At 43.8% G+C, this 24,232-nt stretch overlaps 2 protein-coding genes across 10 annotated transcripts; one reads left to right on the plus strand and one right to left on the minus strand.

Moving 5' to 3' along the window:
- Positions 1–710: 710 nt before the first annotated feature.
- Positions 711–11,378, minus strand: gabpb1 (GA binding protein transcription factor subunit beta 1). Of its 6 annotated transcripts, none has more exons than XM_023813874.2 (9): positions 11,327–11,378; positions 7,574–7,681; positions 7,170–7,337; positions 6,267–6,461; positions 5,915–6,062; positions 5,464–5,577; positions 4,216–4,395; positions 3,645–3,760; positions 711–2,168 (listed from the first exon to the last, which is right to left on the minus strand). In XM_023813874.2, exons 2-9 carry the CDS (start codon positions 7,679–7,681, stop codon positions 2,016–2,018), a joined length of 1,182 nt encoding a protein of 393 aa, XP_023669642.1. In that variant the 5' UTR covers positions 11,327–11,378; the 3' UTR covers positions 711–2,015. The 6 variants fall into 6 exon arrangements, with proteins under 6 accessions (XP_023669642.1, XP_023669638.2, XP_023669641.1 ...); XM_023813870.2 differs by lacking the exon at positions 11,327–11,378 and adding an exon at positions 10,640–10,659; XM_023813873.2 differs by lacking the exon at positions 11,327–11,378 and adding an exon at positions 9,955–10,084.
- usp8 (ubiquitin specific peptidase 8) lies at positions 10,038–20,915 on the plus strand. 4 transcript variants are annotated; one of them, XM_072717934.1, is made up of 19 exons: positions 10,038–10,175; positions 11,617–11,786; positions 12,072–12,216; positions 12,440–12,525; positions 12,729–12,864; positions 13,397–13,439; positions 13,524–13,695; positions 14,055–14,217; positions 14,320–14,464; positions 14,611–14,849; positions 14,931–15,464; positions 15,784–15,858; positions 15,985–16,256; positions 16,465–16,686; positions 16,790–17,000; positions 18,674–18,910; positions 18,993–19,135; positions 19,230–19,362; positions 19,451–20,915. In XM_072717934.1, exons 2-19 carry the CDS (start codon positions 11,683–11,685, stop codon positions 19,607–19,609), a joined length of 3,219 nt encoding a protein of 1,072 aa, XP_072574035.1. In that variant the 5' UTR covers positions 10,038–10,175; positions 11,617–11,682; the 3' UTR covers positions 19,610–20,915. The 4 variants fall into 4 exon arrangements, with proteins under 4 accessions (XP_072574035.1, XP_023669614.1, XP_072574036.1 ...); XM_023813846.2 differs by lacking the exon at positions 10,038–10,175 and adding an exon at positions 10,415–10,806; XM_072717935.1 differs by lacking the exon at positions 10,038–10,175 and adding an exon at positions 10,415–10,806 and having other exon boundaries at positions 15,787–15,858.
- Positions 20,916–24,232: the final 3,317 nt, after the last annotated feature.

Consider the following 24,232-nt stretch of genomic DNA (forward strand, 5'->3'; position numbering starts at 1 on the left):
GATTTGACCAGTTGTAGAATCTCTTCAACCTCCATTTTATTAGCTCCTTTAGTTCAATAGTTGAAGTATAGTTTTGTGAATTTTGGGAACCCGGTTGTACCTGATATCGGAGCTAGATCTTCATTACTAGATCAGGCTGCTCTTCAAGGAGGCATCAATCACTAAATCAATTATGATTCACCAGTTTTATAATGCAGCAAAAATACTGCTCATGTTGTCTATCATTTTGCTTTTAAATCGCACTGAGTCTTGACAACACTTTGCCCACATTTCTTGTTTACTAGGTTCCTATTTAAAATTCTTACACCATGTCTATTTGTGGTGCACACAGCATGCCCTGTACACAAATAAAAATTGGATTCTAGGTGATCAACAAATATTTGAAATATATTACCCATTGGTTAATTATTGGTGGTTAGTATGTACTTAGGCACATGGGATATGCAATATTTACTTAAAAGAAAAAATAATGTCATGGTGATCACTGCAGAGGGCCGGCATAGCATGGGAAAATTCACATATGGTCCCATTTACCTCAGAGACATAGAGGGCACAATGAGCTCTGGTTTGATGCACCAAGCTGCCTACTGCAGTTTGTATACAAAAATGGGGAATCGTCAGCAGCTGATGGCAGCTGTCAAAAGCACAAAAACCAAACTACAGGTCTGGCGTCATCGGCTCTGAATGAGCATTCAGGTACGACAAGCATCTTTTGCCTTTAAGATGGAAAATGACGAGACGTGTATATGTAATGCAATTTTCCCACTATATTTTTCATTTTAAATGCACAGGAAATTTAAAAAGCTGTCTGATAACGGTTCACACTGAAAATTAAATCTTTTTTTTCTTTTTTTTTAATAAATGGCTGCAGTTACAGAAACACCACAAATCCCATGCATCCGAACAGAAGACTTAGTGTGGATATGAGATTTAGTACAAATGGTTTGATGGTTTCTGTAGTTCTAAAATCACAACACAAAATACATATAAAACACATATAAAAATGTATGCGTCAATACAAGATTGAATTTTTACCAGGGCAACATAAAAGAATTCCATTCTCCCATAATGTCTTAAAGAAGGTATAACTAAATATATAAAAGGTATACATTTTAAAATATTTGTTTTGGGAAAGGGGGAAACTTCTGGAATTAAAGACTTTTATTTTATGGACATTAATGGATAAAATATGTACATGTAAATCTATCCTTCAATTGTTTCCTTCATTTTAAATGCTAAAAAATATTTTATTTAAAAAAATGAACAGTGGAGTAACCGTTTCCACCATCCTGTGTATCTAATCACCTAGGGATCTGGTTAGTGGAGACCACACTCCAAAAGAGAGACTGCCAGAACGGTGACCCTGGTAACAGTTGCCACGGCATTCATAGCAGAATTCCTTTTCCCGGATTATCCTGAAAAAAAGGAGGTCTGCTGTCTTTTACTTTTCAAGCTGAGGGAACCTTTTCTTGTAGTGTGCACATTGTCAGGTAGCTTACAGACTCATTACGGCCCACTGTTTCACAATTTATACAGCTTTGACCCATTAAACAATGGAGGGGAGGAAAAAAAAATAAATCACGCGTGTTTTCAGAAAAAGCGTAGGTGAACAAAGTCAGCTTCAACCAAGTCGATCCGGAGAACAGAGGCTAGACCTGCAGCACCACCTGTGTTACAAAACATATTTAAAAATAACCATCCACTATAAAGAGCAGGGAGGCAATCCGTTAAATTCAGTCAGTTTTTTTTTTTTTTTTTTTAAACAAACGGACGCCGGTAAGAGCTCAGGAACCCATCAAAGCACCCTCGGCTAACGTGGGTCTTGAAACCGTCTGTTGCACAGCTGGCGAATCGCTCGGCAAGCAGGGCGAGGCCCTCGTCCCTATTGCCTAACGTAACAGACAGTTTTAGTGTGGTTCCTCCAGCACACTCCGTAGACAGAGCTGAAGAACGACGGCAGCTCTCCCGCTGGCTGAGCGTGTCCCTCCTGGGGTGGGGGTGCTGGTGGGGGCGGCTCATGCAGCCTTCTTGCTGCTCTGGTGACGGGTGATGGCTTCCAGCTTCTGCCTGTACGCCTCAGCCTCCTGTTCCTTCTTCAGAAGCTGCTGCCGATATTTCTGCGCTTCCCGATTGGCCTCCTCTAACTGTTTTTGTAAGGTTTCCTTCTCCTGGAAAAACAATTTTCATTTTCGAGAGGGAAACAACTTGAGTCTAACAGAAATGACTTTCATTCTTAAAAAATCTCACAACACAATTGTGGGCAACCTTATACTTCAAACAACACCCTTGCTCATGGGTTCAAAGAAGCACGCACCTTGGCTGACTCGCCACAAACATGGTGCTTCAAAGCTGGCAATGGGTTCTCTACACTAACCTGGCTTTTTATATTAAAAATTCCAGACTGTGTGTTTGCCTTCACTGCTCCATGCAATGGCAAAGCTTACTACAGCTCCATCAAAAAAATCAGTAATTATCCAGCCCAGATATATGCAATTAAAAATGCTCATCAATGCAACTTTCATTCATCCTTTATCCAAAAATACAGACAATGGCTCTGGGACAACCCATACTGCAGATAAAAAAGGCTTCTGCCGCACAATTTGTCAACGAAGTAGCTAAAACTGGATAAATATTTACATTTCCACTATTGTTTATTTTGTAAGCACTGTTTTGATCTTCTTCCCTCTCTGACCATTAAAATTCAGAATAAATATCCCGCTAACAAACAGTATTTCTACACGTTCATCTGCTGTTTGCTGTGAAACACTAAGCAGGTGTTAGGTTGGTGTTCTCCCTCAGAGTTAATTGTTTTCAAACAGATCACACTATGAAATCAGGATCGAAAGGAGGAAGGTTCAATAGCTCTGAGAACGAACAAGGTTTGCTCATTACTTGTACCATTTGTTCAGCTGCTCTCCTGAAAATAATGTATTTTACAGCCAGTTTTGATTTGGCTGACAAACATTCCTTATGTTTCAAATGTCCCCTACTCCGTAGTAATCAGCTTCTTTCAGGTAACAGAAAATGAGCAAGGAAGGGGAAAAAAAAAATTGAGAAAACATATTCAGCAATTGTTTTATTGACATTTTATTTGCAAAATATACCGCTCATCTTGCAATAGCTATTTAATGTCTCTGACATCAGGACAGATTTTTTTTTTTTTTTTTTTTTTACAATGTTAATGTATTCTTTAAATACTGATATCAAAGTAAAAAAATAGATACATTTTTACACATTCTCCGTCACTTTTCCCCTCCTTTGCATTCTGAAGTACATTCCTTTACTTCCTCAATTATACAACCACTGCCTCCATTATATTATCTGGGGTGTTCATATTGTACCTAAAATGACAAAACCAAAATGTTAAAATAGAAAGCTCAGCACACACCAGTGTTCAGGTCTATCTGACTTGAACCCTGGCCATGTTGTTTTAAGCACACCAACAGCAGGTTAGCCATTTGCCTTCCATGTCTTTCTGGCTCCCACATGTACTCAAGACCCATTTCAGAAGCTGAACACTATTCGCGCAAAAAGCAGCTACTTCTGCACACATCGAAGGTTCTGACAAGCGATCCAGCTCAGTTGTCAATAAACAGCTCGCCACCTATGATGCGGAACAGAAACCAGGCCCGGTTTCAGCTTACCTCGATTTCGGGGCTCTCTATGTGGTTCTCTATGATCTCTATGCGCTGCCGTTTCATTAATGGCTCTTCGCTGATCACGGTCTCCTCGGCCATGTCTGTGGCTGGCACTGTGAGAACTGAACACATCTGGCATTAGAAACTGCAGCTCGATCTTCATACTGCCCCACTACTACCATTTGCTATCATAAAATGTTAACTAATACACAGCACATTCCAATAAAGAGTAGTACCAAATGCCATCATCAGTTTACTTAGTAGTGATTCATTAATCCAATACTAAACATATCATGAATATATTGACATCATAAAAAATATATATATATATAATTTTTTTTAAATTATATCAATATAAATTCATTTCATTACGTGGGTTTGTAAAGAGTGCACAAAAACAAATCTATTTGCACTGCCATTTTTTCATAGACTAATAACTACCGTCTGATTGGAAGGACATTCAACTGAATTCTATCACTTCAGCATATCGTATGTCAGTCTTTTTTAAAGTGTTTGTTTGACACAAGGGAAAAAATCAAAGGGATGATTCAATTCCTTTTTTAATTAAAAGATTTACCTTGTTGGCCATCAGGCATTGTCACTATTATGGGCTGGCCAATCCCACTGGCCGTCTGCAGGTTGCCAAGCTGTATGCCATCTGTTACTATGGTGATGACCTGCTGACCCCCTGAGCTGACTACCTGCTGAATGGCACCGTCCACAGAGTCGGCAGTCACCACCTCTTCTGTCGCGACGACTGGAAAAGAAAAGAGCTTCACAGGAAGTGTACACTGGCTCCCGTGACAAACTAAAGTCACGGAACCTAGAAATCCTTACTAATATATACATGCTAGCTAAAATTTTTACCAAAGAAAAACAGAAGAACTTGATGGAATATGAAAACCAAGATTTTTTAAAGATTTTGCACGTTTTTCAAATCCTAATACTATTTACTTTATTTCAGCAGACAATGTTCACTGAAATGAGTCACTGTAAAATTACCAGTAATAATGCTGCAAGCCTGTGATCAGACACAGGTCCGAAACATGCAATGGCTTTAAAACATCCCCGAATACGCCAGGGATATCATGCTTTGATGAAACTAAAAGCTCTCAAGTATAATTTGCCATAGAGCAACGTAAAAGCAAATCCAGTCTATTCTCCACATGGAAACCTGCCCTCTGGATGGCATTCAAAAGGAGTTTTACAGGCTGTTCTATGCTTAGATCAATAGTGATAACGAAAGGTCAAGGACCGCATAATGCAACGCTCGCAATCATGTGGACGTCCCTGCCCCGGGGCTCCCCATCACCTCACTTAACCACAAACAGGGAAAATGCATTCATTCACGCTAATCCTAATCTCCATTGAGAACTCACAAAACCAGCCATATGGAAGTAAAAAAAAAAAAAAAAAAAAACAACAACAAACAAGACAATGGACAACACTGACCACCTTCATATGAAAAACCCATCACATCTCAGTAGATAAACAACATGTACGATTCTGAGATTTACCAATTAATTCATAACAACCTGTTTCTGACTTAATATTTTCGAAAGTTTACATCCCTTAATTCTTGCAGTGATATAAACGCTACAGAACAGCACATACTCTATTTGAATAAAGCCCTCAAGAAAATAAAATATATTCTCATATAGTCTCTGATACCTTTACACGTGCCAATGCAAAAACTGAATGTCAATGAACAATCCACCAAAAAATAATCAATAAATGAATGCAAACACAATGCAGTGGTAAGAAAATAATGCAAAAATAAGATACGTTATCTAAATTACGTTCTAAACAACTTAACATAGAGTACCTTGTGTTTCGGATGAATTGGATAAAGGGGTGGACGCTTCCGCTAACGCGGCTAATGTAGCTAAAACTGATGTTGAGGAGTCGCCAAACTGTAACGTTGACAGACCCGCCTCATCTAAGAGAAAATGTGACATCAGTTAGTGAACATGTACGGTCACCTGTATCCTGACAGAGAATCTTGGCACACACATACAGTGGACTTTAAGTCCAGTAACAACTGGTTAAAAAACCTCAACAGAATAAGGCCACCTTATCACATGGCAGACTGGCTGATCCACAAATTCATGCCATTTGGTCACTAGTTTTAGTTATTTTTTCTCTCATTTCAGTTCACGGCACTCCTTTTATGCACATGCATGAAACATTTCCAAAGCTTGGATTTCTATTTTACTGCTAATTGTTCAAGGGACACTACTCTAGGGATCCTTAACCCTTTAAGCTTAAAGAGATACCTGCTGATTTGGAGGAATTCCCAGCAGAGACAAGGCCTGTCAGGTTAACCACCCCTCCAGGTCCGATTATAAACTGTGGCGTCGTGGTGTGTATGGTCACAGTGTCTGGACTCTCAGGATTGGTGTTTATCTGGTTCTGCATAGACACCTGGGGGACAAATTACGTAAGTTTTAAAAGGTTACTCTCATTCTGCGTGAGCAACAGCCATCCACCTCCCACAGCTGTTTATCCAGTAGGGTCGCAGTGTCCCCTCAGTCTGTGCCTGGAAGTACAGGGCACAAAGCAGGAGGGACACTGGACAAAATGGCAGTTTTATTAATATCTAATTGGCCAATAAAAATTGACGTCTACCTGGAGGATCTCAGCCAGCTCCTCGTTTCCGTTGTCGATGGCGATGTCCAGGGCGCTCTTGCTAAATTTGCTCTGCGCGTGAACATCGGCGCCGTACTTTATGAGCAGCTCGACGACGTCGCGATGGCTGTGCTCTGAGGCCCAATGGAGGGCTGTCATCTTCAGCATGTCCTTCGCGTTGACATCAGCGCCATGCTTGAAACCAGCCACAGGTCAGAGGTCGCCCGTGAGATAATGGGGGATGCCCCTCGGGTATGTTTTGACAAAGTCACATGGTGGCCCAGTTACTGGGTTATCATCGGTTGTCTTTAATGGACGGCAGCCACTGCAACATCAAAGTAGCAACCCCTGTCCTACCCTGCCCCCCCGACCTCCCCAATGCCTGCTCCCCAGAACATTTTTACAGCAATAAACATATAATTCATGACAAGGCACTCCTCTCTTGCTAATTTCACCTGGTGTGTATTAAGTTCTCATTTTGTTATATGTGGAGAGACTCATGTTCAGGGCGCTCAGCAGAGGTGGCTAATCCAGGTCCAGAAAGGAAAAATCCAGGCCCAGATTTTGTTTCAACTAACCAGTCGAGTATAAAGAGTTACAGTGACAGATCACTCAACTGGTTGGTTGAAATAAAATCATGGCCCGGATTTTTACTTTCTGGACCTGACCTACCTACCCACCCTTGTGACTCAGGCTGCAGGGCCAGCCGTCATGGCCGACCGGGTCCACACACCACAATGGGGAACCCGAATCAAAAGCACTTGCTAGTCAAAGTTAGTTCTACGTAAAGGTGTTACCTTCCAACGGGCACAACGAGACGCACACGCACAGCCATAGGGGAGACAGCAGGGAGGCTAATTAGCCGTAGCTTCCAGGCGACTGGCACTTCTCCGGCTGCCTTACCTTCAGCAGCACCTCCACGATGCGCGCGTGGCCCTCTGACGCCGCCATGTGGAGGGGCGTCCTGTCCACCTTGGTCCTGGCATCCCGGCTGACGCCTGCCCGCAGCAGGACCTCTGTGGTGGAGTAATGGCCGTACTGAGCAGAGAGGTGCAGGGGGGAGGTTCCCAGCTACAGGGGGGAGGTGGTACAATGAGAACGCGCTCACAGACATGTCGGTAAGCAGGGATGCCATCACTAACAAGGCTCTATGCACCACTACATAGAATACAATGCTGCGTCATGAGCACCACTCAACTCTAGTATAGAAATATTAATATATTAATAAAGCACTTCTGCTACACTGGCGAAAATAAGCCTTTTCCCTCCAAAGGATAGGGGTACTGTCAACATCCAGGTTTACTCACCCAGTCTGTCGTGAAGGGGGCTCCATTGGCCATCAAAATACGGACCTCGTCATCCTGACCCGATCGGGCAGCTTCTAGAAGCTTTTTCCCCAAATCCACCAGGGACATCTAGTGTTGATAAGGAGATATTCACTTCCAGCAAGGCACACTTTGTCAGGTACTGAATCAGCCTATAGCTGCAAGTTAAACAGTATGATACCATATTGCACAAAGCATACAATGCATGTATATTTTTATCTATAAACACTCAACATAAATTCAATAAAAAAATTCAAATGAATACAATTAATAAATGTAATGTAAGTTAACTGTAAGACTCTTGACTTAATGTAGCTCCTAATTAAGGGAGTTATTTTTTTCAGTTGTGTGTGCCAGGACTGACATTTAAGTGACTGACTGTGTGCCAGGACTGACATTCCAACTGCTCACCGAGGTCAGGGTCACAGGGTGGGGCTGGGGGGCCGGGGTGGGGCTGCATACCCCAGGCAGCAGTGTACATAAGTTAAGCAAGCACCTTTGAGAAGGTGCCAGTCACATTACAGTGCACACGCTCAATCACAGACTATGGGGAATTTAAACACACCAATTCACTCATATGCATGTCTTGGACTGTGGGAGGAAACTGGAGAACCCAGAAAGAACCCAAATGACACATGGAGGACCTGCAAGCCCCACACACACGGAACACGGTGAATGTGTTTTAACATTAACAATACAATCAGGTATGTACTGTGAAAAGAGAGCGCTTTGAAATACTTGTAAGAAGACTAACAATCTCTGCGTGTTTTATTTTATTATAGCTGCAAAAAACAAGGTGAAGGCAACACTATGGTTCAGAAATGTCAGTGGCGTTTCTGGATAAGCACATGTGGAAGGTGGGTGGGTGATGCCAGGTTGATGGTTTGCTGGAATTAAGGCATCACTGTTTCTAGATTGAGCTGTATGGAGATTTGGGGTCCTTCCCTGATGCTTATAACAGGACACGGTTTGGACTGGACTTCTGTATACTAACCAAGGCTGACATATGGGACCACAGAAAGACAGTCCTGGGGTGTCTTAAAGAAATAATTTAGTATTTATGAATTCTAAGTGGTTCTTTTTCAACTGTACATTTAAAAAATACAATTCCAAAGGTTAAGTGGTATCATTAAAAGCTAAGAAATATGCTTTAAAATAAAATGCCATACTACATCGACACACTGATGTAGTAAACGTTTTGCATAATCCAACTTTTTGGAAGATGCTTCAAAAATGCTGTTGTCCATTAATGTAACCTTCCAATTTTTTTTCCTTGCGGAATCAAACTCCGATTCTTCCTGGACGTCTGGGAAAGGTTATGGAAATACTAATATACAGTTCTTCAGAAAATCGAAGATCTGGTTGTATGGTTTACACTGCATAAATGCCTAAATAATTAAGCTTTGGCTCCTTAAAATGAGAGCTTTTCTGAGTAACGAAAATAATACTATTTACAGTTTAGATTTGGATGCTTGTAGGTAATTAAGTTTTATGAACGTCCATATTTGACAAAATATTTTTCCTGCAATAACATGTAAGAAAACATCATAAAATGTACCACTCGATGTAAGTGATCTGGATTTTTCTGAATTGACACAAAAATAGAACTTTGCTGTTTAAGTAGATATTCATCTATTGAACATGATTCACTGCACTACAGTCGTGACTGCAGAACAAATGGACTCACACCCAGTCAATGCGGTCACTACCCACGGAAAACCCTTCGGGTGGTTTTAGTTTCATATATTTAAATGTACATAAGACGTTTTGGCATGTTCTTTAATATTAACTTGGATTCATGATAATCATGCTTATAAGTTAATTCAGATTTATTCGGGGGGATTTCGCGTCTGCAGGGAAAGGGGCGCGAAGAAGTAGGCATGACCAAAGTTGGGTAAATTAAATGACGGTGATAAATTAACCATCCCCGATCCAGGTCCGCTCAGGACCACGACCGGCAGGCACGGCGTCCGAGGCGCGGCGGCGGGACCACTTCCCCGCTTTTAAGAGCGACAGGCTCACGGCACCCCCTGGTTCACTACAGGCCACCATTTTCTACCACAACAACAACATGAATGCAGGCCCCCTCCCCCCTTTTTAAACAAATCCAGGAACAAAATGCAATCTCGCAAAAACGTTTTAAACACCGTTAAACGCCGGTAACTCCGGAAACCTGGCAAGTTAATGCAATAAACAGGAAATCGGTCGGATGATCGGGGTTCCGGGGGAAGTGGAATTATTTTTGTACCAGCAAAAGAGATCAACTTCCACATCCGGTGGAGCCGCATAAAATACCCCGACACTGACCTGGAAAAGCTTCGTTAATGCCTGACATGTTGACTGCAGCCCTGTCCTAGCCTTACCTTTTTCCGGGTTCGGTAAAACAAGCGTGCAGTATGGCAGACCGCCGGCGGCTCTTAGGGACACGGGGGGTAATTCTTTAATGCCGTCTCTTCGACGCTCAATTTTTTTTTACTCAAAGAAAAGTCCCCGTATCCTGCGCGGATGTATACAGATCTGACAGGGTCACTATTTCCACCACTTCGGCGCGGCAGTCGAAGTTGAGTCGCCGTGGCCTTGACGGGTAACCTAGTGCCACTTCATCTGTGGTGGTGCAGTTTAACATTGGATGGCAATGTGCGATAGTTTTATGTTTTTTTCGTAGCGTGGTAACAAAGGAGACCATGTTGAAATAAGTATGCAGGCGGAGTGATACACGGCAACCATTTTGTGCATGCGCTCTATGGGAGTGTAGGCAAACCGCATTGCTGAGGGGTCCAGTCGCTCTGCCAGATGGTTAGTTATTCAAAACCCCATTGCTCCCCCCCCCCCCCAAATAAATAAATAAAAATAAAAAAAAGTTGGAGTCCGATCTTCATAAAGTATTGGTGTTGAATATTTTTTGTCAGTAAACTGGCAAAATAATGCATTTGTTAAAATAACATATGGATAACATATATATATTGAGAATTAAACCTCATATATACATTTTCCAACAGTTTTTAAAAGTCACAGAACACTTAGAAATTAACGTGTACATAAAGTGACCTGGAAGCGTAGCAAACATTCTGCGTTTTCTGACAGTTCGCTGATAAAGTTGGCACGTTTTGAATATGACGTCACGTCTCGTGCGGTAGGATTTTGGGGGCTCTTCCGGGAATCAGATGTTCGGGGGGAACCAAAACAAACCATATATTCGCTGCTAGTGACACAACGTATGTATTCCGTTCCTTTAAGATATTCTTGGAATTAACTGAGCCGATATGATGAAGCACTTTATGTTTTGGAGCATTGCTAATGCATGTTTTACTGTAGTTATGTTTTTTTGCATAAGCTAGCCTAGGTTGTAGCTGTAGTATGTGTGGTGTTTCCTGGATCAGTACTCACTGGGGAGTGATCGCCCAAAGTTTTCTGGGCTAAGCGTCTTGTCCTTAACGGTGGGTTAAACTAGCTATATTTTGGCGCAGTTTCTCTTGTAGTAGGGCCCTTGGGTACTTACTGTCGACATATTGTAGGCTGTCCGGTTACGTTAGTTTAGCGACACCAGTACTACGCAGTGCTGTTTTTGACCAGTGGACTTGCTGGTAAGCATTACCCTCCGATGTCGTTGGATTAATTAAATGAGATGTTAAAATAGCGATTTAGTGTAAAGGTTTTCGTTAATTATGCAATATAAATTAGTAGTTTCTAAGATTGGCAGAATATTAAAAGTGTTATACTAAAAGCAACAATTACCTGGTGTATCGGTTAATACTTCACCTATTTAGATTGTAGCTTTGGGAAATGTACTGCCGAGCTTGGTACGGTCACGGGTACGGTAGAAGTGAAACTTGGCAGATATTACTGTCAGTGACGGATAACTTATTTACATGAGGAAGTAAGGCTGTTAGTTTTATGAGTTCGCTTCGTTTTTCCAAATATATTGTGCATATATGCCAGGCGTTGAAACTAGCATCTAGAATTAATATATACAACAACGAAAGCCGAATTAAATAAATGTAATTATTATGTTTGTTTTCATATAGGTCAGTATTTACCTAAAAACGAGCATGTGAAACTACCTGTCCAAGGTCACTAGTAAACCCGCAAAGATGCCGGCTGTAACATCTGGGGTGAAGGAGTTGTACCTGTCGACCTCGTTGGGAGAACTCAACAAGAAATCCGAAATTAAGCCAGAAAAAACGAGTACGCGGAGGTATGTGTGATAAGTTAGGTGTTCTAATGTAATGTATTTATATTATGGCTTCACTTGTACAATTTTGCATGTCTCCATTATTCACAAATTATTATTCTGTACAAAGGTTTTCCGAACAAGATAGGATCCGTTCTGTGGCGTGCTTTAGAATGGCTTTATTGAATGTCATGGTGTTCGTCAACACAGTTAAGGGGGTGTTCGGTTGATGTATTTCTATTTTTCTGACTTTTTTGGCTCTATTGCGGCTGAGAGTTTTTTATGCCTATTATTTTACGCGTATTCCAGCTATGTCCAGAGTGCCTGTAAAATATTTAAAGCGGCGGAGGAGTATCGCCTGGACAGAGATGAGGAAAAGGCCTATGTGATGTACATGAAGTATCTCACCGTCTACGATCTCATCAGAAAGAGGCCTGACTTCCGGCAGCAGAAGGTGACGTCCGACTACACGTGTCAATGGCATATTTACGACTGATGTAGGGAAACTAACCATGTAACCTACAGACTGTAAAACAAATGCAACTAAAATATTTCTGTCTGAAGAGTGGTTTTAATGTCTGTTCATATAAAGTCAGTTCTGTCTAATTGGCATAAAGGAATTGCTTCTGTTCTGTTAAATAAACTAAATAAATACATTTTCTTTTCCCCCCCCAAAGGATTATTACCTTTCGTTGCTTGGTCCAAATAGCTTCAAAAAAGCCATAGAGGAGGCAGAAAGGCTCTCTGAGAGCCTTAAACTAAGGTTAGACCTTGTACTATTACAACCATGCACAATGTTATTTGGGTACATGATCCTGAAAATGAGTGCTAACTGGCATCTTCATGAAATGTTATTTTGGGTAATAATGTCTGAGGTCTGAATTTAAAGAATGTATAGTAATGGCTGCTGGGGTGTTTATGATGACTTTGCTTAACCTTTTTAATAACTGTGTCCCTCGTGGAAAGGTATGAGGAGGCTGAGGTACGGAAAAAACTGGAGGAGAAGGAAAAACAAGATGATGCTAAGAAGAAAGAGGAAAGTTCAGAAAAGGAGAGAAGAAAGGGCACTTTGGACAAGGCGTCAGATGCCAAGAAGGATAATGTAAGCCTCTCTGTACTGCCCAGCCATGCCCCGTGGATATTTACAATAACAACCAGCTTGGATAAATATGTTTGTACAGTCAGGCCTTCGTATCCGTGGGCAATGGTGTACAGGACCCCTACAGATACCGAAATACGTGGACGCTCAAGTCCCTTATATAAAATGGCATCGTATTTGCATATAACCACGCATCCTCCCGTATACTTTACGTAATCTCTAGATTACTTATAATTGGAACTCTCAATTTTTTCCCCAAATATTTTCAATCTGTGGTTGCCTGAATCTGTGTAACCTGGGGACACGGAGAGCCGACTGTGGCTATGGTGACTGTATGGTGTCATATTGTAGCTGGTAGATATAGTAGCAGATTGTTATTGACACAAATGTAGCAAAATATTATAAGATTCACATGTAGTACTTAAAAGTACATTTGCTGTATGCAAAATAAGCAGGAGTAGTAACCTGTCATTTATGCTGTTGTGTTTTTAATATGGTTTAATACTGTTTGTTTTGTCATTGTTTTGTGCTTCAGATCAGGGGGGATCAGAAGGATCTGAAGAATGAAACTCCAAAAGGTTAGGATGCTGCTCCATAAAGTGTTTAATCCCCCTGGCCAACAGAACTCACATGACCTCACCTGTTCATCCCCCGCCCAATAGGAAGTGCCCTCCAGGGTGGAATCAGTGCCCAGCAGCTCTTCCAAATGACGAAAGATAACACCATGAGTGTCATCATCATGGATGCCAGGAGCAGCAGGGATTTTGAGGAGTCGCACATCCAGCTGCCGACACAAACCTGCATCAGTGTTCCGGAGGAGGCCGTGCTTCCAGGGTAAAGGCAAGACCTCCGGAAGGGGTCCTAATGCCTTTCAGAGCCGTCCAGTGCTGAATCCTGTCACTTATTTGGGTTAATTCCTGTGTTGGCTAGATTAATAAAACTTGAAAAGTGATCATTCTGGCACGGAGGTTGGCGCTGTTGCTTCCCAGCTCCAGGAGGTTTTAATCCCAGCACAGGTTTCCTAAATATTGTCTGTAAAGTGTGTGTGTGTGTGTGTGTGTGTGCGTGTGCCTTCTATCCCCCCACCCCAGACCAGTATAGGCAGTCAAAAGAAGGATGGACATGTGGAATTCTGGTTATATGTAGCACAACAGTAGGACCACACTCAAGTGTGCCGGTGTCCTCTTCCCCAGAATCACAGTCGATCAAATCGCAGTCAAACTCCCAGAGAAGTCTAAGGAGCAGTGGAGCCACCGGGGCATCGCGGACTACGTCGTCCTGCTGGACTGGTTCAGCTCAGTGACAGATCTCCGGCTGGGCACCACCCTGCAGAGCCTGAAGGATGCCCTTTACAAGGTGAGTGGGTAGCCCTGTGCCAGTCACCCGAAGGGGAGGGGGGCTGCCTTGAGAGGCCGAATGGTGTGGAAGCTGACCCCCCGCCACCTCTGCTTTTCCCAGTGGGACAGCAAGACCTTCCTCCGCAGTGAGCCGCTGGTGCTGGAGGGGGGATACGAGAACTGGCTGCTCTTCTACCCAATGTACACGTCCAACGCCAAAGTAAAACCACCAAGAGCAGAAACCCGGGGTGACGTCATCCCAAGATGTAAGTGTGCATGTCTGTCTCCAAGCAGCGATTCACGTCAACCACGAGCATGTATCTGCTCCCACAGCCGTGTAATACATGCTTTCTTTATATTATTACATTTGCCAGCTTTTATCGTTTATTTGTGTTATCTCTGTTGATGTCAGTGAACTTCAGCTACCCATCCCTCGAGGAGCCCAAGCCGCCAACTCCACCCGAGCCAGAACCGGAACCGGCGCCCCCCGTGGAGATAAATGGGAATTCGGCTGCGCATGAAACAACGCAGAAGGTGATGGAGGATGTGCCGGAAACACCAAAGGTGGTAACTGCATCCCTCCCATCTGATGTTCCTTCAAGCCAGGCGGCGGAGAGTCATCCAGCAGGTCCCACCAAGGTCATTCCAAAGGTACGTGCTGTTAGCATGTACGCTTAGCACCGTGTCCCCTCTTTCTTTTTTCTGGTTCTATTTCTGTCCCTCTTCCTCCAGTTTGACCGCACCAAAAAGCCTTTGGTCAAGGTGTCCGACGGTACCAGGCCAAACGACGAGCTTCCTGCATCCCAGAGGCCGACTGTCGATGGCCCCATCATCCCTGACCGTTCAGTGAAGCCCACCTTTGATCCCAGGGGCTCCTTGAGCGAGGAGGAGCGAAGCCGCATTCACGCTGAAACCTTTCTCCTAATGGAGAAGGCCAAGCAGGAGCAGGAGCAGCGGAGGCGGGAGCGGCAGGCGAGGGAGGAGCAAGAGAAGGAGGAGGAAGAGGAGGAGAGGCAGAGGCAGCAACGGGCCAAGGAAGAAAAGGAGCGGCAGGAGCAAGCGGCCAGGGAGGAACGGCAGCGAGAGGAGGAGGAGGAGAGGGAGAAAGAGAGGCAGCAGGCAGAGAAGGAGGTGGAGAAGGAGGAGCAAAGTGGCAAGGACAGGGAGGAAGAAGAGCAGCCTGGGCAAAAGGACCAAAGCAGCGGGATGCCAGACCGAGACCCAGGAGGCACAGCAGCCTCCAGCGGCACTGCTCCTGGACCCAAGGTTTGTCCTGCTGCTACATGACCGGCCCAGTCAGGTTCCAGCAGCCTCTGCTTAGAGTGTCACTCAAAACGCAGAAGATGGGTTTGTGGCAAAGCTCCGTGATCAGACACATGTAAGGAGGAGGGTGTGTTTAACTGAAATGTCTGAGAGGAGTTGGGGCTAGCAGTGATGTCACACAAGGAAATTGTTATAATTTCACAAATCCTCCAGAGTTTCAATTATAAACCTCTACAATTACAAAAGCAGATGAACAGCACATTGGTCATATTTACACAGGCTAAACAGTAATTAAACTGCCCTAATGGGGGGTATTTCCCAGCAGGACCCAGTGCCCAGGACAAGAAATGCAGAGATGGGAAGGGCTGTCCCCGGACTGCCAGCAGGCTGGATGAGGGTAAAGCCAAGAATTGTTGCAGTTGGCCGTGTTTTTGCTCCAGATGTTTGATTTTCTGTCTATCTGCGCATGTTCTTACCATTTTCCCACTTTCAGCAATTAAAGGTATTTGTTTATTCCCACCAGTTTCTGGACACTGTTACTGGCACATACCGGTACTACCACTCCCCCACCAACACAGTGCACCTGTACCCACCTGAGGTGGGTGTGGAACATACACCCCCAGCCACGCCTCCAGCCACACCCCCGACGCCCAAGCAGAAGCAGGTGGCACAGGAGCCTGAGCGGGAGTGGTCCAAGCTGAAGCGTTCCTACTCCTCCCCGGACCTGGTACAGGACGTACAGAAGGAGGGTCAGAAGAAGCCTGCAGCCACGCCCACTGTCAACCGTGATACGAAGTATGCACCCGTAAGCTCGGTGTCCTTTCTGATGGCCTCTAGTCTGCTCCGGTGGTTCAGGGATGTTGCTGTTGTGTGGTTGCAGTACTCACGGCCTCAGAAATGCAAATACATGAGAAAAACAGAATTACGGGAGCCAATTTTTGCCTATCAGTATGGCTTGAAAGACGAAGGGAAAGGACACTCACTTCCATGTTTTTTGCTTCAGGCCACTCAGCATCACAGCCTACGCCAAAGCCGAGATCTCGCGGCCATCAGCAGCCAAGATTATGAATCTCAACCCTGTGTTTGGCGGGCTTGGGCCATCTCTAACAGGCCTGCGCAACTTGGGCAACACCTGCTACATGAACTCTGTCCTGCAGTGCCTGTGCAACACAACAACCATGGCCAACTACTTCAACAAGGACTACTACCATGAAGACATCAACAGGTGCGGCTGAAGCCAGATCAGGCTTCCTCTATACATCCTCCATCCTTGACTACCCATTCTACCTCGGAGCGATTAACACACCTTGTGTTTCTCTGTGGTGCAGAGCCAACATCCTGGGGCACAAGGGCGAGGTGGTGGAGGAGTTTGGCGTCATCATGAAGGCCCTCTGGTCCGGCCAGTACAAGTTCATTAGCCCCCGCGACTTCAAGGTCACTATCGGCAAGATCAACGATCAATTTGCCGGCTACGACCAGCAGGACTCCCAGGAGCTGCTGCTTTTCCTTATGGATGGCTTGCATGAGGACCTCAATAAAGTGAGAGTCACACACCTAAGAACACATATCATGACTTACAAAACTCCACTTGTGCAGGGAGGGGGTGATGAGCTCTCCACCCCCCCCCCCAGTGCTGTAGATAATCAGACACAGGTTAAGGTATTTCTCAGATGTGAAACTCATATGGTTTGGAAAACTGTCCATCGCTGCCCCAGAAACTTATCTCATTAGCACAGTAACTCAGAACGTATTTCATGGATCTTGTTCAAACTTTGTAGGCAAATTGTATGGGTGAAGCAATTAAATTTTGAAAATACTGAAATTGACACAGTGCTGCTTAGTGGCAGCTAAAGGAAGGGTGACCGCAGAAAACCCTAACCTTTTAAACATAGCTCAGAAAAGTATTTTATGGATTTTATTACTTTATTATGTGGATGAAAATGTGGATGAAAATCTACACCTGATCGAAGCCGCAGCACTAGGTGGCAGCAAAAGAAGGAAAAGGCAGCTGCAGAATACATTTGTCAGACCTAAATTGTAAGGGTGGAACTAACCAAATTTTTAGACAAATTACACCAGAACTGAAGCAGGGCTGACTAGTGATAACACAGTCAGGCAGCCTCAGACACTTAGTATTTTTCGTGCGATAACTCAAAAGTATTTAATGGGTTTCCAAACTTCCCAGGTCATGATCTCGGATGTATTTCATTTTGAGAAAAAAACATCACCAAAATTTACGCAGTATCACTTAGTGGTGGCAAATAAAAGGATACACACGGATCTGGGGAACTCTGGGGAACGTTGAGATAAGAAGAGTTGGGCTACTAATGATGATTTTTTTGGGGGAAGTGGGGGAAGTTTGTAGAGGGGCAGTTGTAGAGGTTCTAGATGATGATGATGATGATGATGATTGTGGGGGGGGGGGGGGGGGTCTGGGAGAAGTAGGGCCTAGATGGGGGAGGGAGAGACGGGGCTCTCCGGGGAATACATTGTTATCATTCTGACAGCATCTGGTTTACGAATTAAAGTAATGCCTTGACCTGCTTTTCTTACATGTTTTTGACGGCATTTAATTTTCTCCTTTTTTTGGTGTTCGTTTTTATGGCCCAATTAGAGAGTAAGTAAACCCTGTAGTGTGTGTGATTCTGCTTTCTGTGCTGTGCGTGTCTTTCATATGTTCTGTCTTGCATAAGAGAAGTCTCCTGCATGCATTCACGCCCTCCACCAAGAACATGCATCATGCCTGATTTCATCTGAACTGGCCATGCCTGGGCTTGATGTTGTTTTCACTGGGTACCCATGGAAATGAGGTGGAAGAGTTTCAGCTGTTCAGTGCCTGAGCAAGTGGGTCAGACCCCATCTTGTGTCTGCCATGCATTCTTAGGCCTACTCTCCATCCCATAGAAAACATTCTGCGTGGTTTAGAACAGCCACTGTTCTTACTGTATTGCATCTGGACGAATTAGATCACTTTTTTCCCTTGGCTAATGATAATAGCAGGTGTTCTGCACTTCAGAGCTCACAAGAACTGCAGCATGGCTATAAGGATGGGAAAGGATTTTGAAGGATCAGGTTGTGTATTTTAAAGGTTTTAAGTTCCAGATGGTCCTGGAAGTTGATGAAAGGTGATCTTAGGGCTGACGGTTGACTTTTTTTCATGGTTTGACTCTCGGTTGTTCAGATGTCCATTGATTGTTTTTCCGTCTACACAGGCTGACAAACGCAAGAGGTGCAAAGAGGAAGCCAATGATCACCTGGATGATCACAGGGCAGCAGAACTGGCCTGGAACAAACACAAGCAGCTCAACGAGTCCATCATTGTGGCACTATTCCAGGGCCAGTTCAAGTCCACTGTACAGTGCCTGGTGTGCCAGCAGAAGTCGCGTACCTTTGAGACATTCATGTACCTGTCGCTGCCCTTGGCCTCCTCCAGCAGATGCTCACTGCAGGTAAGGCCGCTAAGCTGTGATATGGTGGATGCTGTGCCTACAGGTCTGGAAACTGAGCTTTTTAAAAACCCTCTCTCCACAGGACTGCTTGAAGTTGTTCTCTAAGGAAGAGAAACTGACAGACAACAACAAGGTGTTCTGCAGTCACTGCAAGACACACCGAGATGCCACAAAAAAGCTGGAGATCTGGAAAGTCCCGCCCATCCTTCTGGTGCATCTGAAACGGTATGGCTTAGCCCTCGATCTGCTGATAAACGGCATTGGTGCCTTATACATACTCGTTTAACATTCATTTAACAGCTTCTTCTGTCTCCTTAAGCTTCTCCTACGATGGAAGATGGAAACAGAAGCTGCAGACATACGTTGACTTCCCCCTAGAAAATCTGGACCTGATGCAGTATGTTATCGGGCCAAAGCAAGGCCTGAAAAAGTACAACCTCTATGCCATGTCTGTGAGTATGCGCGCCTTCAGAACGACTTTCAGGTCTGTCCTGGCACCTTATGCAGTGGAGTTTGATGGTAAATTTTCCCGTGAAACAGAACCACTACGGGGGCCTGGATGGTGGCCACTACACGGCCTTCTGCAGGAACACGACCAGGCAGCGCTGGTTCAAGTTTGATGACCATGAAGTGACTGAGCTCTCAACATCCTCTGTCAAGTCTTCTGCTGCCTACATCTTCTTCTACACATCATTGTAGAAGGGGCCGGACAGAGCGAACATTAGCGGACCTCTACGCAAGGTGAAGGGGCAGAGGTGGAAAGGTCCATCAAGTTGCATAGCACCTCCACGCACGGTAGAAGCTTTGATGGTCACCGGGTGATGTTCTTCTCACTGATAGTGCGCATGACTTGTGCTGTCAGCATGACTGATCTGCATAGTTTGCCTTCACTAACTAACATCACTCAGAATATCAAAGACCCTGGTTCTTTTTATTGCTGGGATCCCTTAATTTTCTTGTTTTCAGTTCTGATGGCCTTTCTCTTATCTGACCTTATGGTTCCCTGTGCTGTGAATACATTGGATCAGATAACAATAAAGAGTTGTATGTATTGCACATACCTACTGCAGATGTTGCACATTAAACCTGGATAAGCATTACAAAGTGCTGATTGTTTTATGGAGAGTGAGAGTTTTGTTTAATCTATTGAGGAGGGAACTCTGGGGACCATGTTTTTGCAGTATGACAACAATTTTTTGTCTTAATTTGGAGTGTTTGCTTTTCCCTTGCGAAGAAGGGGCTCAGCTAGTGTCTGACAAGTTTTTTTGTTTCTCGTGTTATTAAAGATGCTGTTCTTTACCATAGGGAAATGGAGTTACTAATTAAACCAAAAGCAGAAATACTCAGTTTTCGTATCTTTCAGTCTTTAAGAAGAATATGAAAGATTGTTTTGTGACACTTTACTCGAAGGGGTACAAGTAACTTAGTAACTCAGTTGCTAGTTAAGTACAAATCATGAACACATATTTTTACCTGCATGTTAATGATAAACATGGGAACAGTAGGTAACTAACACTTAATTTCTGGTTCATTAATACATTAAGTAAGAGTGTACTACAACATTGTGCCCCCTCACTTAAAGTGTTTTCTTAAATGTCACTTTAAATTTTCTTAAATCTTTTTCTTTTTTGAAAGATTTTATGTACATGTTTCCCAGTAAGGCTGATGTGAGAGCAGGGTGAATATTTACGATGGGTTCCCTCCTTACAAAACATTGCAATTTAATCTTAAAAATTCCTCAGAAATTAAAAGCATTTTTGGTTTTGAATACGGTTTTGGGTTTTAAAATGTTTATGCACCATTAGAGCAAGTAAAATCCACAAATATGAGGAGACTAAAGGAACATAGAATTGTATTTTTTTTTTCTTCATTTTTTAACTATCTTCTCAGTGTGAAAACAGTTATGTTCTGTTTATCTATTATGTATGTAATCTGTTTCTTTAAATGCTGTGAAGATACTTTCAATTTTTAATATATACACTAATATTAGACTGGGGAAAATGAATATGCTGTGTAATTTGTCTGAATAACTGCTTCTGTAGCATGTCCACACGGTGGCGCTATTGGTAATGTATTGTTAGGGTCTGGTGTGTGGCTAACTGTGCTCATCAGCATGTATCCATATGTAAATGGTTTTCTGCTGTGGTTCTGTCTACTGGGAGATATTTGAAGATGTAAATGTGCTAGTTTGAAGAAGTTCAGGCATGTACAACACAGCTTGACTGTATGACACCCACGGCACCAGACAGGAAGTGTGACTGACAGAAATGGGGGGTGTTTTATTTGCCAAGCCCACTATAACCTTCCATTATGTCAAGTGGGACCCACACATTCATGTAAACACATTATTTTTAGTTCACAACATCATTACGTGGGGGGTGGAGTCACAGTTCTGCAATAACAGGCCAATGCAGGTCCTGGTGGCTGTAGAGCAGGATGTAGGTATTGCAGGACTGAATTAGATGCTCCTGGACCTCACTCACAGCTGTGTCGTCAAACGAGTTGTTGAGACAAGGCGTTGTAGCTGTAGGCTGTACACTGGCCTACGTCCAAGTCACCAGAGAGGTTCTGTGGGCCACAGATGTGTAAGTTCACTAAAGAAGGACCAAAGAAATCCTCTCTTAGCAGAAACAATAAAAATGTGAACCGTGTTCCACCATTGAGAATCTGCTATATGCAGCTGATGGACTACAAGAGAAGATGAAGAAGGAAGAGCTTCTTATTTTCATCTCCTCAGAAGTAAAAATTCCAAAGTTGGCATTACATTTTCTATAAAACAGTTCAGGAGACCGGTGTGGATGAGAAGAGAAGCATAGAGCTGAAGGCTAAAGCCAATAACTACATTTTTATTTCTATTTTGGGGTCTGGACTGTAAAGTTAAGTTTGGGAGTATATAGGTACTTGGGTGTGTTGGAGAATATCCTTGCTGGTAGGGCAAATGTATGAGAAGAGGATTCCGAGAGGTGTAGAAATAGAAAGCATAGAGAGGCACTCTTGGCCAGGGGGAATAAAGAACAGGTACTGTTTGAGATGCAGAACCAGGAACTCTGCGGGGTCTGCTCCGGGCAGTGAGCATCACGGTGTCCTGTCTCACCCCACATTTGGGACACAGGAGGTAGTCGGCTTGGGTCAACATGTTAGGCTGGTCAATCAGCCTCAGAGAGTCCTCTCATCATGTGGGGAAAAGAAATCCTGATTAGACAACTCAGACTTAACGTACATTTATTAAGGTGTCCTCTTTTCCATTGATTTTCTTATGGATGGCCTGACCTAGGAATGTTAGCCACGTGAGACTATTCAGTCTACCAGGTTACTGCCGGCACGGAGGGCCCCTGACGTGATGAGGAGGTGGGCTTTTGGAGGGTGTTCAAGAAGGCGAGCCGTGTTCCCTGGGCGTCTTGCCGACTGCTGCCGTCAGACGGCGGGTACAGAGTACATGCCGCCACCCTCATTTTCCATCAGACCCACCAGCTGTGCAGCTCCAGCCAGACCCTCCTGCATGAGTCTCAAGAAAGTCTCAAGCTTTTTGAACAGTTTCTCCACCCGGCACTCGGGAGACCCCCCACACGTTGTTGCTTATACTGGGACTTGGGAGGGAGCAAAAACGTGGACCGCCTCGGGGGTGCCAGAGGACCGGGCTGAGAAACACTGCTGTAGAATATCTGGCCATATAACAAACAGGTTTGTACCCTATATTCCTGATAAGAATTCTCAGATGAATAAGAATGACTTGCATCCTATCACAGCAGATAGTTGAACACTGAATTATTGGCCTGTGTGGTCATTCTGATTTTTTAAACCTAAACCATGGAGGCAGAGGACATGGGACAGAGCAGCTGGGTTAAAAGCCACCAATATGACTGAAAAGCCGTGTTTACAAGCCCTGGAGAGGAGAAGAGAACATTCATTGGCTGACAGCCATGTTGCTGATGCTTGTCAAAACTTGTCCTTTCAACTGGCCAGCCTTCAAATGATGAGTCCATGTCCATAATGGCTGTGTTACCCACTGCACCGTGGTGCTGAGTAGGGACTGCCTGTTGTAGTCATGCTTCCAGCACAGAAGACCTGGAACTCCTCTGAAGTATGGCTGAAAGCCACAAAGCAAAACTGCACAGCTACCCACAATGCCCTGCTCCAGCTGCCGCTTTAGTCAGTATGTCCTGCCTACAGCAGTCACATTGTGAAGCTGACCGGCAGGCTGCAACGTCCCAAATACACAGAGCACCAGAAAAACATCTAAATCATGGCAAACCTCCAGTTTGCCTGGAAACTAACAACCAAGAGCCACCCACACGCCTGCCGAAAGCCTGCCATTTACTGCAGAAAGATGGGCAACCTCTTTGGCCAGGCTTCCCTTGGAATCATTCAGCAGGCCAAAAAAAATCACTAACAAACCCTAGTAAAAATCTTAGTCAACTACACATAAAAGAAGACTGAACATGTACAACCTACCATTTCTTCACTGACATGGTTTTTCACAGGCAGTAGATTCCAGTTGTTTTTTTGTTTACCACTGGAAAAAGGTTTACTTATATACTTATATACTGTAGGTTTACTGTGTGATTACCCTAGCAACGGTGTCTTAGCAACCTACCAAGAGTTAATTTCATATATTGTTTTCATTATGTAATCTTCACACATTTTAGCAGGGCTAATGTAAGCAGCAAAATTTAAGGGCTCTATTACTGTGCTATGCAAAAATCTGGTTGAAGCCCATGTCTAAATCCCATACAGAACCTGAAAATTGCAGTCAACAAGCGACATGGAACCGACCTGAAGGACCTGGAACAAGGCTGCCATAGAGGATGAATAAAAATCACTCCTGAGCAGTTTAAAAAGCTGGTAGTGTGACTGCAGCACAAGACGGCTGTACCAAATACTAATGTGTAGGGGTTGAATACTTATGCAAGCAGCATTTCTCAGTTTTTGACTTTCTTTTCAAAATTTGCTGGCAAATAACAGATTTTGACTGTGAGAGACTGTGAGATTTTGACTCTAAGTTTACTGTGAGAGACTCAATTTGTACTAAAAAATACTGACAGGAAGACAATGTGCATCTATCATTTGTAATTCCGGTAAATCTGACCAATGTAAGGATTTAATACTTTCCTCAGCTCTGTAATTTACATTTTATAAGCAAACAGGTCCACATAATCAAATGTAACATTATACGTTACAGCACTAAATCATCCATCCATCACAAGGTTGCATAGATGCAGAAGCCTGTCTCATGCAAAGGGCACAAGACAGGGGACGCACTGCGGAGGGGATGTCTGTCCATTGCTTGACACACACATACAATATTTCAAAGACATGCAGTTA

Source organism: Paramormyrops kingsleyae, chromosome 11 (genome assembly GCF_048594095.1).
Source record: "Paramormyrops kingsleyae isolate MSU_618 chromosome 11, PKINGS_0.4, whole genome shotgun sequence".
In the NCBI taxonomy this organism is placed as follows: Eukaryota; Metazoa; Chordata; class Actinopteri; order Osteoglossiformes; family Mormyridae; genus Paramormyrops; species Paramormyrops kingsleyae.